The following is a 15,802-nucleotide window of genomic DNA, read 5'->3' as shown; positions in this document are numbered from 1 at the left end:
GGGCTGACGTGGGATCACATAAATGTTCATGAATATTCTGGAGGTCCTGGTGGATGAGAATCCGGATATGAGCCAGCAGTGTGCTCTTGCAGCCCAGAAGGCCAACTGTGTTCTGGGCTGCATTAAAAAAGAGGTGGCCAGCAAGGAAAGAGAGGTGATAGTCCTCCTCTAATTAGCTCTTGCGAGGTCCCACCTGCAGTACTGCATCCAGGCCTGGGGCCCTCAGTACAGGAATGATGCAGAGCTCTTGTATCGGGCTCAGAGGAGGGCCATTAAGATGGTCAGAAGGCTGGAACACCTCTCCTATGAGGAAAGGTTGAGGAAATTGGGATTGTATAGCTGGAGAAGAGAAGGCTCTGAGAAGACCTCATTGTGGCCTTCCAGTACTTGAAGGGAGCATATAAACAGGAGGAGGGGGAACAACTTTTTACATGGGTTGATAGTGATAGGACAAGAGGGGGGATGGTTTTCAACTAAGACAAGGGAGATTTAGGTTATATATTAGAAGGAAGTTTTTCACTCAGAGGGTGGTGACACACCAGAACAGGTTGCCCAGAGATGTTGTGGATGCCCCATCCCTGGGAGGCATTCAAGGTCGGGCTGGTTGTGGCTGCTCTGGGCAGCCTGGTCTCTTGGTTGGCGACTCTGGCCAAAGCAGGGGGCTTGAAGCTGTATGATCTTTGAGATCCTTTTCAACCTGGGCCATTCTATGATTGCATGATCTTGAGGGAGGTGGGAGGCCAATGGATGAGGCCAGGCTCTTCTTGATGGTGTTTAGCGATAGCACAAGGAGTATAGGCTTAAAACTTGCTGTACTAACATGCAGAAGAACCTCTTTATGGTAAGGGTGATGGAACACTGTGGAACAGGTTGCCCAGAGAGGTTGTGGAGTCTTCTCCTATGGAGCTAGATGCCTACCTGTGCAACTTATTGTAGAGTACCTGCTTTACCAGGGGGTTGGACATAATGATCTCTTGAGGTCCCTAGGTCCCTTCCAATCCCTGTGGTTCTGTGTAATTGTGTGTTGTGCTATGATCTCTGCTACAGACTGTCATGGTTTCATGATTTTTCGTTATCAGTATTCCACATCATAACATCATGCAATGCACTGGGGGTTTGACTGCTGATGCTCAAGTTCTGGGTGCCTGTCCGGAGGAGAAGAAGAGCTACATTTCTCCAGGGGGCTTTGCGGTCAGCGAGGAGATATAACTCCTGGCAAGGTCACCTGATGCTCTCTTCTTTGCCTGCGCTGCTTTGCTTGCGCTTCTCTGCCTGCGCTTCTCTGCCTGCGCTTCTCTGGCTGCACTTCTCATCTCAGGATTGTGGTGAGGCCGATCCACCTTAAATTTCACACACTCTCTCTCTCTTTCTCCTTATAAAATTAAATTAGTTTGTTTCACCTCAGATTGTTGCCACTGTTTTCAATTATTCCGGGGTCCCCTATTTTCCTTTTCCGGGGGCGCGGATCCGCGGATCCCTCCGCCCTTCTAGTCACGGAACCGGGCCGAACCAGCCCGTAAACTGCTGACACAGACATACTGAAAATGGTCAGTAAAAATGTGAACAGCAAAGTGACAGATTTTACCTTCATTGCTCAAGAAAGTCAAACCTAAAGCTGTCTTCAAAGCAACTTGTGATACTGAGTGCTACAAAGTAGGATGGGAAAATAAATTGTGGGTGACTGCAAAGTAGCCAACTAGTAATAAATATTCATCACTACATCCACATAGTCAGGGTTCTAAACTAGCTGTTACCTCTAAGGACAATGATCTGAGAATAACTGCATTTTCCTGTGAAATTCTTACTTGCACTGAAAAATGCAATAAGTATGCAAATGCTCCATCTCCACATCCAGCTCCCATACATTTTTCATAGAAACATAGAATTATTTGAGTTGGAAGGGACCTTTAAAGGTCATCTTGTCCAACTCCCCTGCAATGAACAGGAATTACAGCTCGATCAGGTTGCTCAGAGGCCTGTTCAGCTACTTCCCATTCTGATATTGCTGTCCACCAAATCCTGAAGTGGTAAACATAGGATTACTCTGTAGTTGATTTACTTGCTGATTCCCTATCCATGGTCATCACAATTGGGAGCTCCCTTCTTTAACTTCCATTACCATTTCAAGACTACTGTACAAGTCAGTGACCCATGGGCTCACAAAACAATTTTTTGATCAAACAGCATCAGAATGGTTAGCAGTGAATGTATAGCAGAAAAAAAAAAGGCAACTATTAATTTCAAGTTCAGTACCCTGAGCCAATACTTACCTTAACATCTAAGTGATATGTAAGTCACCTAGATTGCTTTCTGAGACCTCACTGCCTCTGTAAGAAATTTCTTCATAGATCATCCCAGTAATTAAATTTTATGTCTTCCTGGCAGTATGGCATCCCCACTGTGTATTGGTTCTCCTGCTGTCAAAGAGAATGGGAATAGATGGGAAATATCCCTCATTAATGTAACACAGTTCGGTGTATGTGCATCAACCCCATTCTAAGTTCTGCACCTTCCCTCACTACAGAAAATCCTCAGAGTACAGGACTGTGCCTTCAAACAGGAGCAGCTCCTCTAAGACATACATGATTTCCATCACTGGCACAAAATACACAGAAGAGATGACTGCAACCTTGAACTCAGGAATACAGTGGAGTATATTATTGGGCCTGCTTTTACTGCTCTCTGACCAGATTTTTACTATAAGACTTGGTATCCTAATCAATCAATTAAATTACTAAATAAGCCATTTTGAAAGTATTATGTTCTGCTTTTCATGCTATCCCAGCTGCATTCTATACAAGATGGAAATGATTTTGAGAGCTTTACATTGAGATAGATATAATTGCATACTTCTACTCAAATTGCATGCAAAGTTAAAAGTATTCTTTTTTATTTACATTTCCCTGTCAGGAGACACGTACCTCATCTGGCTAGTATCTGTTGTATTTGAGAGATAGATACAATTGCAAAAATTTCATAGAATCATAGAATCATAGAATCATAGAATGGCCTGGGTTGAAAAGGACCACAATGATCATCTAATTTCAACCCCCTTGCTATATGCAGGGTTGCCAGCCAACAGACCAGGCTGCCCAGAGCAGCCACAACCAGCCCGACCTTGAATGCCTCCAGGGATGGGGCATCCACAACATCTCTGGGCAACCTGTTCCGGTGTATCACCACCCTCTGAGTGAAAAACTTCCTTCTAATATATAACCTAAATCTCCTTTGTCTTAGTTGAAAACCATCCCCCCTCTTGTCCTATCACTATCAACCCATGTAAAAAGTTGTTCCCCCTCCTCCTGTTTATATGCTCCCTTCAAGTACTGGAAGGCCACAGTGAGGTCTTCTCAGAGCCTTCTCATCTCCAGCTATACAATCCCAATTTCCTCAACCTTTCCTCATAGGAGAGGTGTTCCAGCCTTCTGACCATCTTAATGGCCCTCCTCTGAGCCCGATACAAGAGCTCTGCATCATTCCTGTACTGAAGGCCCCAGGCCTGGATGCAGTACTGCAGGTGGGACCTCGCAAGAGCTAAGTAGAGGAGGACTATCACCTCTCTTTCCTTGCTGGCCACCCCTTTTTTAATGCAGCCCAGAACACAGTTGGCCTTCTGGGCTGCAAGAGCACACTGCTGGCTCATATCCGGCTTCTCATAACATAACATCTCCTGCCAGTGCCAGACTGAGGGATCAATATATTGGCCATTCAGGATACACATGGAAACTCAAGCAGTTGGAAACAAACCTTTAAAACCACGGCAGAATATTCTGATAGAAGCCCTCCACACAACCAGCTTTACCAGTTGCAGACTAGTTGCAGCACTGGTCTCTGTGCTTTCTGCTGTTGGCCTGTTACTCAAGGAACATTGTTTCCATAACAGCAGCCCATCTTGGGCGGGAAGTCCTTCTTAATTGCTCAGAGCCATAACTAATCATCCTTGGCTTTCTAGATTTCCAAGAATAATGTGATCTAATTCTTCCTAGGGAGGAAATGCTCTAATAAGATTTTAGCGTCTGTTCCATAATTCTGAACAAATCAATTTATTCAGCTATGATAAGGAAGAGTGTCTGAACTTTTGCCACCTCCCATTTGGCTTTTACAGTCATATTATCAGAGAGATTTAATACAAAAGTACACTGCAGCCAATTCAACGCTTTGCAAACCTACAGAAAATGCTGTAAGAGGTATTAATAATAATAGTGAAGATTATAATTCTCTATGTGATTAATGTTATCTTTTGTATCAGTGTTTGTAATTCTGCCATTTCTTGATTTTCAGTCAGGAAGCAAGGGCACTTTTTTACCATTTATCACAACTTTGGTGCTTAAGCTTTCTGCTGAAAATATGGAGACAAATTCTGTTCTCAGCCATGTTTGTGTAGCTTGTATAGCTGTTCTCAGCTATGTTTTGTACTCTTCTGATTTCACTACAAACACTTTGATCTACTCTGTTGTTACCAAGAGCAGAACTTGAGTTTGCCTCCCCCACTAGAAGCGCTTTTACCAAGTGACCACTTGCCAGTTCTCTTTTAGGTCTTCAGGAAGGATACAATCTCCCCAATTCCACTTCATTGGAAACAGCTGCTCCCATTACCTGGATGCAAGATTTCAGAAAGTTCAAACCACAGCTTCAGTGCTTGTGTCTAGGGATTTTACAGGAAATGCCTGTCCACCAGTCCTTCTGCCAGAACACATATTGTCTGAGCTGTTCTGAAGAGGCAATTGTTACAATTCCAAGAACAGGAAATAATAAGGACAGAATAAAGCATATCCTTTGGAAAACAAATTGAAGAAAGAAGCTTTAAAGAAATTCATACATATTTTCCTTCAAATAATTTCACTATAAATTTTTTGTGAATGGGATTACATCCATGCAAAATTTCACTGTAATGACTTATCAATACACTACATCTTCAAAACTGTTAGAAGGAAGATTTTCATTTCATTAAAAGGAACTGCATTGTTCTATGATTCTGTTATTGTTCTGTTTTCAGGAACTGCAAACTCATAAATGTACATCTAAATTAATAAAGTAATCATTGTGGCAGTTTTCCAGGTTTCTTGTTTGATGGCATGGATTAACCATTCACTAATTATCTAACCAACATTTTTCCAACTATTTCTGTGGATATTTAACAATTTATCAGCTGGTAGAGTATCTCACGTTGCTGACTAGAAGTCTATTCTTTTTAGAGAAGTTGATACTAAGCACAACCAACATTGAAATCTCAAGGAAAGCAAGCTGTTACGGTAGCGCTGATTTTATCCTGGAAAACCCTGCAAAAATACAAATATATGTATATATACCATTACACAAGTATATGAATATAACAAGTGTATCATGTTTATCTTTTGGTTTACTTCAGGAGTAACTGAGAAAGCTTTATTACAGAATCACAGAATTGTAGGGCCTAGAATGGACCTCTAGAGATCCAACCCCCCTGCCAAAGCAGGCTCCCTAGACCAGGTTGCACAGGTAGGCGTGGGTCTTGAACATCTCCAGAGAAGGAGAATCCACAACCTCTCTTGGCAACCTGATCCAGTGCTCTGTCACCCTTACTGTGAAGATGATTTTATGCACATTTGCATAGAACTTCCTATGCTTCAGTTTGTGGCCATTTCCCCTTGTCCTATCACCACATACTGCTGAAAAGAGTCTGGCCTAATCCCTTTGCTTCCTTCACCTTAGGTATTCATAGACATTGATCCGATCCCCTCTCAGTCTTCTTTTCTCAAGGCTGAACAGACCCAGGTGACTCAGCCTTTCCTCATAAGAGAGGTGCTCCAGGCCCTATTGTCTCTGGAACAACAATTCATTAGAGCAAAGATGGTTTAATGGAGAAGGCTGTGAGTGAGGAACCTGCCTCAAATAATGGCTTCCTTTGTTCTGATCTCCATTCCTGGGAAGACTCATCACAAGGGGCAAGTCATGCTCCTTGAGTCTTCCCTGCCGAAGTAAGTCTGTGCCAGTTCTGAAAAGCCATGCTATCTGTCTCCTCTTCTGTAAAGCTTTGGACTCGTTGGGATAGGCTTTGTCCCAGATTTTGTTGCTGCGTGAGCCACAAAAACAATGCAAAAAAGGAAGTCTGACCTCAACTGCGTAACCAGCTGAGTGAAATACATGCAACAGCATTCCATCCCTTAAGTACTTATAAAAAGTGTGCCTGTAAGCGTCCTTGGTACGAGGTAGGAACTTTCTTGTCAGCAGAGGGCAGCGCAGGCCACGTCAGTGAATAGAACCAAGAGCGTTTACGTAAAAATCATACGAGTTTTCGCTGTAATTGAGAATAAACCCCATCATTACATCTGTAAGTGTGCCAGAAATACGCATCTTTCCCATAATCACTGTGAATTCTCTGCGTACAATGCATGCAAAAGAGGAAAGCCCACGGCCTGGCCAGCCCCGGATCCCGCCGGCAGCAGGCCGCGCTGCCCGCAGCGGATCGCCGCTTGCAGACATGGCGAAACACAGCGTTGCCCGGGAGGCGGGGAGGGCTGCGCCGCGTTGAGGCCCAGCGCGGAGGTAACGGGGTACGGGGTCCGTAGTGCTGCGTATTCCCCAGCGGCACAGCTCTCTGCTTGCCGGTGTTGCCCAGAAGTGAGGCTGAAGGAGGCGGTGGGACCCGGGCCCGGGCCCGGGCCAGGGCCAGAGCCAGGGCCGGAGCCAGGGCCGGGGGGGGAGGGTTAATTGTATTAACTCTGATTTATTAATGTGGCTGTGCATTGAAGATGGATTCCTCTAAAATTCATAAGTCTTGGGGGGGGGGGGAGTAGAAGGCAGTTTCTGCTGAGAAGGGGCAGGAAGAGCTCTGATTTTTGCTTTCATTTCAAAGCCCTGGAATATGATTTATTGCAGAAATCTTTGAAATCTGTTCTCCCACTTTAGAAGAGATGAATAAATGTTTTTGGGTTTCAAGGCCAGCTATGAAAATTCTCCAATTTCCTCTTAGGCTTTGAGTTTAAAATGACATTTGATCTCGTGTGTGTGTGTGTGTGTATGTATATGGAATTTAGGTTGCTCAAGGCAAGAAATCTGGTTGTTTTTTCAGGACTGTGCTATGCACCATCTCAGCTATAACACTGACCATGTTTTTTTTTTGAGGAAAATTTGTTTCACTGTTAGGAACACTTGGCTGTTTCTGATTTTTGCCTTGCCTATAATCTGGGTTTTCTTCCAACTGCATAGAATTCTTTGAGGAAAAATCATCTGCATCTCAGGTAGGGACAAAGGAGAAGATTGATGCTGTGCCTGCTCTGCCTTTCCAAGATATTCTCTATACTTTCTTGGATGCATTTTTATTTTGTCTTGGTTTATCAGAGGAAGTTGGCTGCACTAAAGAAAGGTAGACTATGGTTTTGAATCTGTGGAGATGTATGGCTGAAGCAAGGCACTTACCCCAAATGATTTTGGAGAGGGTGGGTTTTTTCCCAAGGGTTAGCTCCTTAGTTTTTGAACAGAGAGTGGAGATTTAGGTTAGATATTAAGAGGAAGTCTTTCACTCAGAGGGTGGTGACGCACTGGAACAGGTTGCCCAGAGATGTTGTGGATGCCCCATCCCTGGAGACGTTCAAGGCCAGGCTGGATGTGGCTCTGGGCAGCCTGGTCTGTTGGTTGGCAACCCTGCACATAGCAAGGGGGTTGAAATTAGGTGATCACTGTGGTCCTTTTCAATCCAGGCCATTCTATGATTCTGTGATGATTCTATGATTACTTAGCAGAAAATCTCTCACACTGTTTTTTTTGTTTGTTTTTCCCCATGCGGTGGTTTTCATTTTTAAAAACTTCTGATTCAGCATGATGTTTTAGGATGACTGTGTTTCAAACCTGAGGTAGCCTGCTTTTTTTGTTTGTTTGTTTTCCCCTTAAGAGCAGACTGACTTGTTAGATCTCTATTGATCACCATTGCTAATTCTTGTATGCACAGTGACTCATTACCAATGTTTGTTCAGTAACATTTGCATTAAGTCAAGTAGGAAAGCAGTAAAATTCTGATTTTTTTAAATGTCAGATGAAAAAACTGTGTGGCACAAAGACTGGATGAGGGATTATAGCCTTCCCTCCAGTCTGTGACCAGGCGCCTGTGGGGATACAGGATGGTTTTTTGTTCTTTTTGTTTGTTTGTTTTTGGGAGGTTTATTTTCCAAATTTTATGCAAATAGGTGCTCTAAAAATGTAAAATTTCCTAAAGGCCATAGGGAAATTGTTTCCTCCCTTGGGCTGGATTTTCTCATTATGCACTTATTTCACAAGTCTGCATGGGTTTGCTGTACTACAGCTCCCTCAAGTGGTAAAATATTTTCCCATTTAAAACTGCAGCTAACAACGTGAAACACTTCAGAACCCTTCAGAATGTGGTGGAGTCACCGTCCCTGGAGGTGTTCAAGAAACGTTTAGATGTTGTACTGAGGGACATGGTTTAGTTGAGAAATATTGGTGGTAGGTGGACTAGATGATCTTGAAGGTCTTTTCCAGCCTTGATGATTCTATGATTCTGTTGTTCTGTGACTGTGGTCTTCATTTAGCGGCTGAGCTGCCAAGACAGCTTTGGCAGGACACTTCATAATATCACAGAATCACAGAATGGTTTGGTTTGGAAGGGACCTTTAAGATCATCTAGTTCCAGCCTCCTGCTGTAGGCAGGGACATCTCCTGCTAGTCCAAGTTGCTCAAAGCCCCATCCAGCCTGGCCTTGAAACACATCTGGGGAGGGGGCATCCGCCACCTCTTTGGCACACCCCAGAGAGGTGTTTAAGTTTTGTTGTGTGAGCTTCAGAACTAGGGAGAATGATGGATATTTGACTGCCAAGAGTCGTTTTAACTTCTGTTTTCCTATTTGCCAAGTAACTTGTTTCAAACAGTGCTTTTGCATGTCTGACAGCAGAAAACAACAACCCCTTGAAGTGTGCAGGTTATCTGTCTGTTGCCTAGCTTAGAACAGGCTTGCAGAATTCCATCTACAAAGTAACAAAGCATTCATGTGCCTGGGAGAGGAACATAGGCTGCGGATTTTTGATCTTGCCATTATGCTGCAAAACATTAAAACCCTGTTATAAAGCAGAACATCAGTGTTCAAGGAATAGGAGTGTGAGTAAGAAAGAACTCAGGCTTACTCTGCTTTGGTTCAGTGTGAAGTTTGGCTAGAAAATGCCCTCCAGTGTTACCACTGCATCAGTAATTCTTTGTTTCTCTTTCTAAGAACATGGAAAACATGCAATAGTCTGAGGGAATTTTCTCATGTGTTGGTTCTAGAAATGTTCCTTGACATACTGACTTAATATGAAATGCTATGCAGGATTCCCTGTGTTAAGCACTCTGCCTCAACCTTTGAAGGAAGCTAGAAGTTATAAAATGTGCTGGCTTAGTGCTTGTTCTCAACATCAGTCTTGAGGATTAAAATCCAGTTGCCACTTGATTTACAGAGCAGCAGTGCATAAACAATGTTTTTTAGTTCTCATCATACTGCCTTTTAATATGGAAGCTGAGATGAAATTTATGATTGTCTAGGTAGTGGAGTACTTTATGGGTATGTATCACTTTTCAGCTTGAAGTATTTTAAGGTCCTTTGAAAACCAGATACAAACAGCAAACCAGTGTCATTCCAAAAATGCTTTTCCCTCAGAAACCTCCTTCTCATTTGTCATGGATGAAGGCATATTTATTACTTTTATTTGGTTGTTTCTCTGCTAGATGTTTCTTGTGTTTCTGCTTGCAGCCGATGAATATCCCACTCCACTGATGTTAGTTACAGATTTCAATTCTGTTCTTGTCATGTGTTTTGATGTGTTTTTTTTCCTCTTCCATAGCTTTGCTGAGTAGGAAGGTCACCCAGTTCTCCTTGCTGTTTGTCATACGAGCTGAGGAAAGCACTTCCTTGGAAGTGATTGTTTGGACATAAATGTGAGTAGTTTAATAGCTAACTGAATTTCCAAAATTAGTTTTAAACTTTCAAATTTTCATGCCCACATTCTGTTATCCATTTTTGTTTAACTGCTACCATAACCTTTACTTGAATTTGCTATTGGATAAACTTGAAAAAGTAAATGCACGACAATGGAGATCTTAGAATTTCTAGGAACTTAATCACTGCATTAGTGTGGGAAAAGTCCTAAGGTAGAATGTATATATTATATTTAATACAGTCCAAGACAGACTACTAGAAGGCTAAAAAGAATACAAAAACACCTTTGTCACAAAGGATAAGTGTATGCATGGATGAATTATCACCAAAGCACTGTATGGGGGAATTTCTTTGTATGTCCGTAGTCATGAATACACTGAGTGGGAGATAGGAAAGTTCTGTAGTTTATATATGGCAGGCTCCTATCCATGTGGCTTTTCCTCACTGTACATACATGCCAGTGCACTAAAATTGAAATAAATAAACCAAAATAAAATGTATGTAGTTTATGCTGCATACTAAATGTTGAAAATACACAAGGCTGTCTTGCATTTGGGTAAGTAAATTTTGCTGTATGCGTAACATAATACATAATGTGTATAGATAGTTGCAAGCACTGAAGAAAATTACATTGGAAGTGGCATGCATTAGAAGGAGCAGAGCTGAATCTGAGGCATGGGGCAGTTGTACTGTTTGAGCATTTAACAGTGTCCTTGCCTCTGCCCTAGACTGCATGAAAAGCAGTATATACCAGCAGATCATCATCTTCTAATGTCAGCTGCTGAATGTTTGAGAGATGGGAAGCTGTCCTGCTGTAACCATGGTCACCCTGCTTAAGAAAACATCTCTCTCCACTCTTACAGACTCTGTGGTTGGATACCAGGACAAATGAGGAAGGATTCAACTCTATGTGCTTTTCATTATGGCAGTTTAACAAATATATTTGAAAAAGTGTATCTCTGTTTTTTCTCTGTTTCTGAAACTACTTTAGTAAAATAATTTCTGTTATAGACAACATTGAGCTCTCACAAAACTTCAAAGTGTTAGGCAAGAATGAACTGTTTAAAGACAAGTGAAGTGAAAGCAGACAGCATTTGCTATGGAGGTCAGGCTGGTCTGTAGTCTGTGCTTGTAGAAACATAATGAAAGTCGATGCTCACTTTCTTGTCTTTCTCCTTTTCTTTTGAGCTCCAAGGCCCTACCTAATGTTTAGACTTATTTCTGGCATGCACAGTACAACTGAAAGCTGCAAAATGTGCAAATTATCCAGCTGTCTCTCTTCCCTCTCTTCTTCTCCCCTTCTTGGGAGATTTCATCATGGAAATAGTGATGGTGCAAGAAATGTACTTGAGTTCCTTCAAACACACTGTGTGAATTCCCACACTGTGACTGTGTGTAGCTGGCTTCAGTTTCTAAGTGCAAGTGACTTTTTATAGGGTCAGGATGTATGCAACTTCAGCCAACACATTTTTGTCAGGTACAGAAGACTAAATCATATGAAAAGAGAACACATGGTCACAACGCACCTTTTAGTGTGTCTACACGTTTAATTCTGTTCAGCACCAGGAGAATAATGTTAGTAATGTTTGTGTATAGCAGTGCACTAGGCATCTTTTTGAAAGCGCTTTTCAATAATCAGAAGGAAATCTCATTCAAGCCCTAAAACCCTGCTTTCTGAAATTTCTTTTTCTCTTTCCATTTAACGCCAGTCAGAATATATGGAAGCGTGCTTTAATAATGCTGTTGCTGTAAGACAATACATGTATCAGCACTAGGATACATGTGATGTGTCTTTAACTTTTAAGAATTTGCAAAAGTAGCAATTAGGTGTTTGCACATGTCACTGTTTTTAAATCAGTTTCTAGGTGTTACTGTTTTTGAGCGGTCTTGATGATCAAACTGTAACATAATAACAGAGCTAGAAAGGGAAAGAGCAATGATATGGACATGTTATAAAAGTTTACCAGTCTGATGTGCCTCTCTGTTAGCAGCTGTGAAGAGATGATTTTGAAAGAGAGAGAACGCATGGTCTCTTGCATTAGAAGTGAAAGGTTTCAGTATTGCTGGTGATCATGGGTCATGTAGGAGCCAGAGTGTGATTTGGGGCTTAAGATCCATTAAGTTACATTAGTATCACTTGCTTAATAGTACTGCAGAGTAGTTCTTAACCTTAGCTTTATAGCTTCTAATAAAATATGTTCAGCTATTTCCTGTTCATTAGTTGTACAGATTACTCATATTAGGTTGTGGTGATACTTAAAAGCTCATCAGAACACCTGAAAATTTTGATATCTTCAATAAGTTCTTGAAAAAAAATCATTTAGGTATTTTTTGTTAGACTCCATTCCTACATTTACTTGGTAGTTTTATTCTTTTGAAATAAGAAAAGCTTGAGGAAAAAGTCTGAAATGAAGAATCAGTCCTCATATATCTCATCTGTCTGTAATAGAAGTTAACCTTAATTGGAACTTGCATGTTTTATTAAAATCAAGACAACAGATAGAACAGATAATCAAACATCTCAATACTTAGAACAATTTATGAAAAAGATCTTGCCAAATTAGGGTGTAGTTACTGTGATGTCTGTTTAAAAAAAAAAAAAAGTGTGATTTTTTTTCTGATATTCTGTATTACTGCAACTTGCATGTTTATTTGTAGTCAGATGCTTGGAAATAGTGAAAAGTGGGAAAAGATGTTGAAAGATTCACAGAAGTTGAGACTTAGAGTCTTTTTTTTTTTTTTTTTTTTTTTCCTGAGAAAGATTATTTTGCACATTTTGGAAAGATGGCAGCAGAATCTTGCTTGGTTTGAGGTAAATTTTCATGTTGCAATTTGTAACTTTCAGATTAAATAAGTTGCAGTGTTTACTTCTACAAATCTGCCCTTGGATACTATCAGGAAGGTAGTACAGAATGTATTCAGCAGTGAGGACATTGTGTTATTCAAATAGTTATTGCAGCGGAAGGATGAGATTTTTAATACATTCATAATTTGTGCAATGGAAAAACAAACATTCTCCAAAAACAGCATTTTTAGGAAATTGAATCTGTTGACACTAATCCTGTAAAAACTCTGATATTTTGCTGCCTTATGAGTGAGGAGGGGATGATATGTTGCTTATAAAGTTTCCCTTTAAATGTTTTGGAAAAAGTATAAACTGATAGCAGATTTTATACATCAATGAGTGTTTATCTGTTGCTTTCACTGAAAAACACTGAATTTCAGAACTCCTTGGTAGTCCAATGGTATGAGTGCTAATGCATTAAGCACCACAAAATCTACCTGTACTCTCAGCTGACAGAATGGCTTTGTAGTTACTTATCTCTTGTAGCAGCTGGGACTTTCCGTGGGTACTTCTGCTTTGCTGTATGTGCATAGAAAAACAATTCTTATTCAACATTTTTATTGTGCTGGCAGTGTCTTTCTTGGTGCGATTTTTGGTAAATTACTGTTTTTTCCTTAAAAATTAGTTTCACGCCCTAATTTTGAATAGTTAACTCTGCCTCAGCAGAAGTTCTTTCTGCCAGCAGAAAGAAGGGCTTGCTTGAGTTAGACTAGTTAGACTCCTTGCTTGAGTTAGACTAGTATGCCCACTTACACTTTCTCAGAATCTGGCTTCCTTGGTTCTGTGTTTGTTCTGCTAATTCCACTATAAACCATTTCAAGGAAAGGTTGACGAAACCAGTGGTATATGCAAATAAGATAGTGTAAAAGAACATACAAGATAAAAACAGACTTGTGATAATATAAAGAAAATGATGTAATAGGTGTCATAATTGCAGAAAACATTTTGTGTTTTTTTTCTTATTTCAGGTTTAAAAATGTCTGACCAGAAAAATATTATATACAGAATCCATTGTATTGAAAAGCTACTCTCTGAGAACAATTTCCAAGATATTGAGGATCATTTTAGAGAGCTTGAAGAAGTCAGTATGACTGTAGAATATCTTCAGGGGACTGAAGTTGTCAAGGTTGTATACAGAGTACTAAAGAGCTGCCCTTCAGCAGAGCTGAAAAAGAAAGCAAAGCAGCTGTTATCAAGATGGAAAGCACTTTACAAGAATAACCATCTTCAGTCAGTGCAAGTCAAGAAGTCACTTTCTGTATGTGTGAGTGAGAAAACTGAACATCTTGAGATTCCTGGAGAGCAGTTGCTGTCTGAAGGACCTTGTCAGCAGGTAGTATTAGATGCTCTCCCTTGTAAAATTTTGGTCCCACCACAAACCATTAAAAAAGTGGTAAGTAACAATGCAGAAGGCAGCATAGATCAGCTTTCTGCTTTTGAGGAAGGATGCATTAATAATGAAGGTTGTAAACCTCTTGTTAATGAAGCAGGCTTGCAGCAGGATCACATGAGAGCTCTGAGGTGTAAATGCACAGATCTTCTTTATAAAGCTTTGACTGGTTCTGCCAAGGACAAAGAAGAAACTGATAAATGGCTAGAGCTGTCTAAAGAAATTGAAGAACATGTTTTTGCTCTTCATTCTAAAAATGACAGAAAGTATAAAAATTGTATCAGAAGTAAAATCTCTAACCTGAAGAACCCTAAAAGTTGCAACTTAAAACATAACCTTTTTTCAGGGACTTTGAGTCCAAAGGCTTTTGCTGAGATGACAGTGATGGAAATGGCCAGTGATGAACTGAAACAGCTCAGGGCCCTGTACACAGAGTCCTCTATTCAAGAACATCAGCTTCCACAAGTTATTAATGGCACACAGACAAGCAAAATAAAGTGTAGGCGCTGTGAAAAATTTGATTGCACTGTCACTATGATTGCCAGAGGAACTCTCTTTCTTCCAGGCTGGGTGCGAAACACAAATCCAGATGAACAAATGTTGACCTTTGTTATTTGTAATGAATGTGGAGAACAATGGTATCACAGCAGATGGATTTGTTTGTGATGCTCACTCACTTTAAGAAGTCACTAAAAACACAGATAAGAGAAGATGTCTCTTGAAACTGTATAGTGTGAAACAGTAGACACAAATAAAAATTGCAAAAGCACTTTTTAAAATTGCTAAGTTATTTTTGAAGATCTACTGAAAGTGTTTTTTTGTTTGTTTGTTTTTTAAGTGGTATGGCTATGTGTTTAAAAAAAAAAAAAGGTCCTGTTTAGCAAACAATTTTTTTGTATGACAAGAACACCCATCTAGATGATGAAGGGAAGCCATTTGATGACATCTTTTTCATTTTCATTGGAGCTTTCAAAACTGTTTCTCACAGAATGCTTCTGAACAAAATGCCCAGCATACAGTGAAATAAAAAACATAAAGTGATGTGTGGGATGGGCCCAAAGGGTTATAGTAAATGGAGTTACATCAGGATAGTAGCTGCTCACTAGTGGAGTTCCTCAGGGCTCCATTTTAAATTGTGTTCTCTTTAATGTTTTCATAAATTATTTGTATGTAGAACTAGGAGGTGTTTTGAGCAAGTCTGCTGATGATACTAAACTGGGAAGAGCTGCTGACTCCGTTGAGGGTGAAGAGGCCTTGCAGAGAGATCTTGACAAATTAGATGGCTGGGCAATCACCAAGCAGAGCAAGTGCTGGATTCTGCACCTGGGAAAGTTTCTGCATCTGGGAAAGTTCAGACTGCTGAACTAGAGGCTGGAAAGCAGCCCCATGGAAAGGGATCTAGAAGGTTCAGGTTTATGGCAAGTTGAACATGAGCCAGCAGTGTGCCCTGGCAGACCAAAGGGCCAACCATACCCGGGGTGCACCAGGCCTGGCACTGCTGGGCAAGGGGAGGGGTTGTCCCGCTCTGTGCTGCCTCACCTCCTGCACTGGGTGCGGGTTTGGGTGCTACAATGTAAGAAGGAAATGAAACTGTTAGAGAGCGTCCAAAGGAGGGCAATGAAGCTGGTGTACGGTCTGAAGGGTAAGTTGTATGAGGTGCGATTGA

General features: G+C 40.9%; 1 protein-coding gene across 4 annotated transcripts; it reads left to right on the top strand.

Moving 5' to 3' along the window:
- Positions 1 to 6,182: 6,182 nt before the first annotated feature.
- TCEANC (transcription elongation factor A N-terminal and central domain containing) lies at positions 6,183 to 14,915 on the top strand. 4 transcript variants are annotated; one of them, XM_010726430.4, is made up of 3 exons: positions 6,183 to 6,310; positions 9,807 to 9,900; positions 13,715 to 14,915. In XM_010726430.4, the coding sequence occupies exon 3, from the start codon at positions 13,723 to 13,725 to the stop codon at positions 14,800 to 14,802; it is 1,080 nt and encodes a 359-aa protein (XP_010724732.1). In that variant the 5' UTR covers positions 6,183 to 6,310; positions 9,807 to 9,900; positions 13,715 to 13,722; the 3' UTR covers positions 14,803 to 14,915. The 4 variants fall into 4 exon arrangements, with proteins under 4 accessions (XP_010724732.1, XP_010724729.1, XP_010724739.1 ...); XM_010726427.4 differs by lacking the exon at positions 6,183 to 6,310 and adding an exon at positions 6,320 to 6,525; XM_010726437.4 differs by lacking the exon at positions 6,183 to 6,310 and adding an exon at positions 6,320 to 6,600.
- The last annotated feature ends 887 nt before the right edge of the window (positions 14,916 to 15,802 follow it).

The sequence above is a fragment of the Meleagris gallopavo genome, chromosome 1 (assembly GCF_905368555.1).
Source record: "Meleagris gallopavo chromosome 1, MGAL_WU_HG_1.1, whole genome shotgun sequence".
Taxonomy (NCBI): domain Eukaryota; kingdom Metazoa; phylum Chordata; class Aves; order Galliformes; family Phasianidae; genus Meleagris; species Meleagris gallopavo.
Note: the sequence above shows the minus strand (reverse complement) of the source record. Positions and strands in the feature narration are given on the sequence as shown.

Bases quoted from the DNA above. Each gene is read 5' to 3' on its own strand.
- TCEANC (XM_010726430.4), top strand. From the start codon at position 13,723: ATGTCTGACCAGAAAAATATTATATACAGAATCCATTGTATTGAAAAG.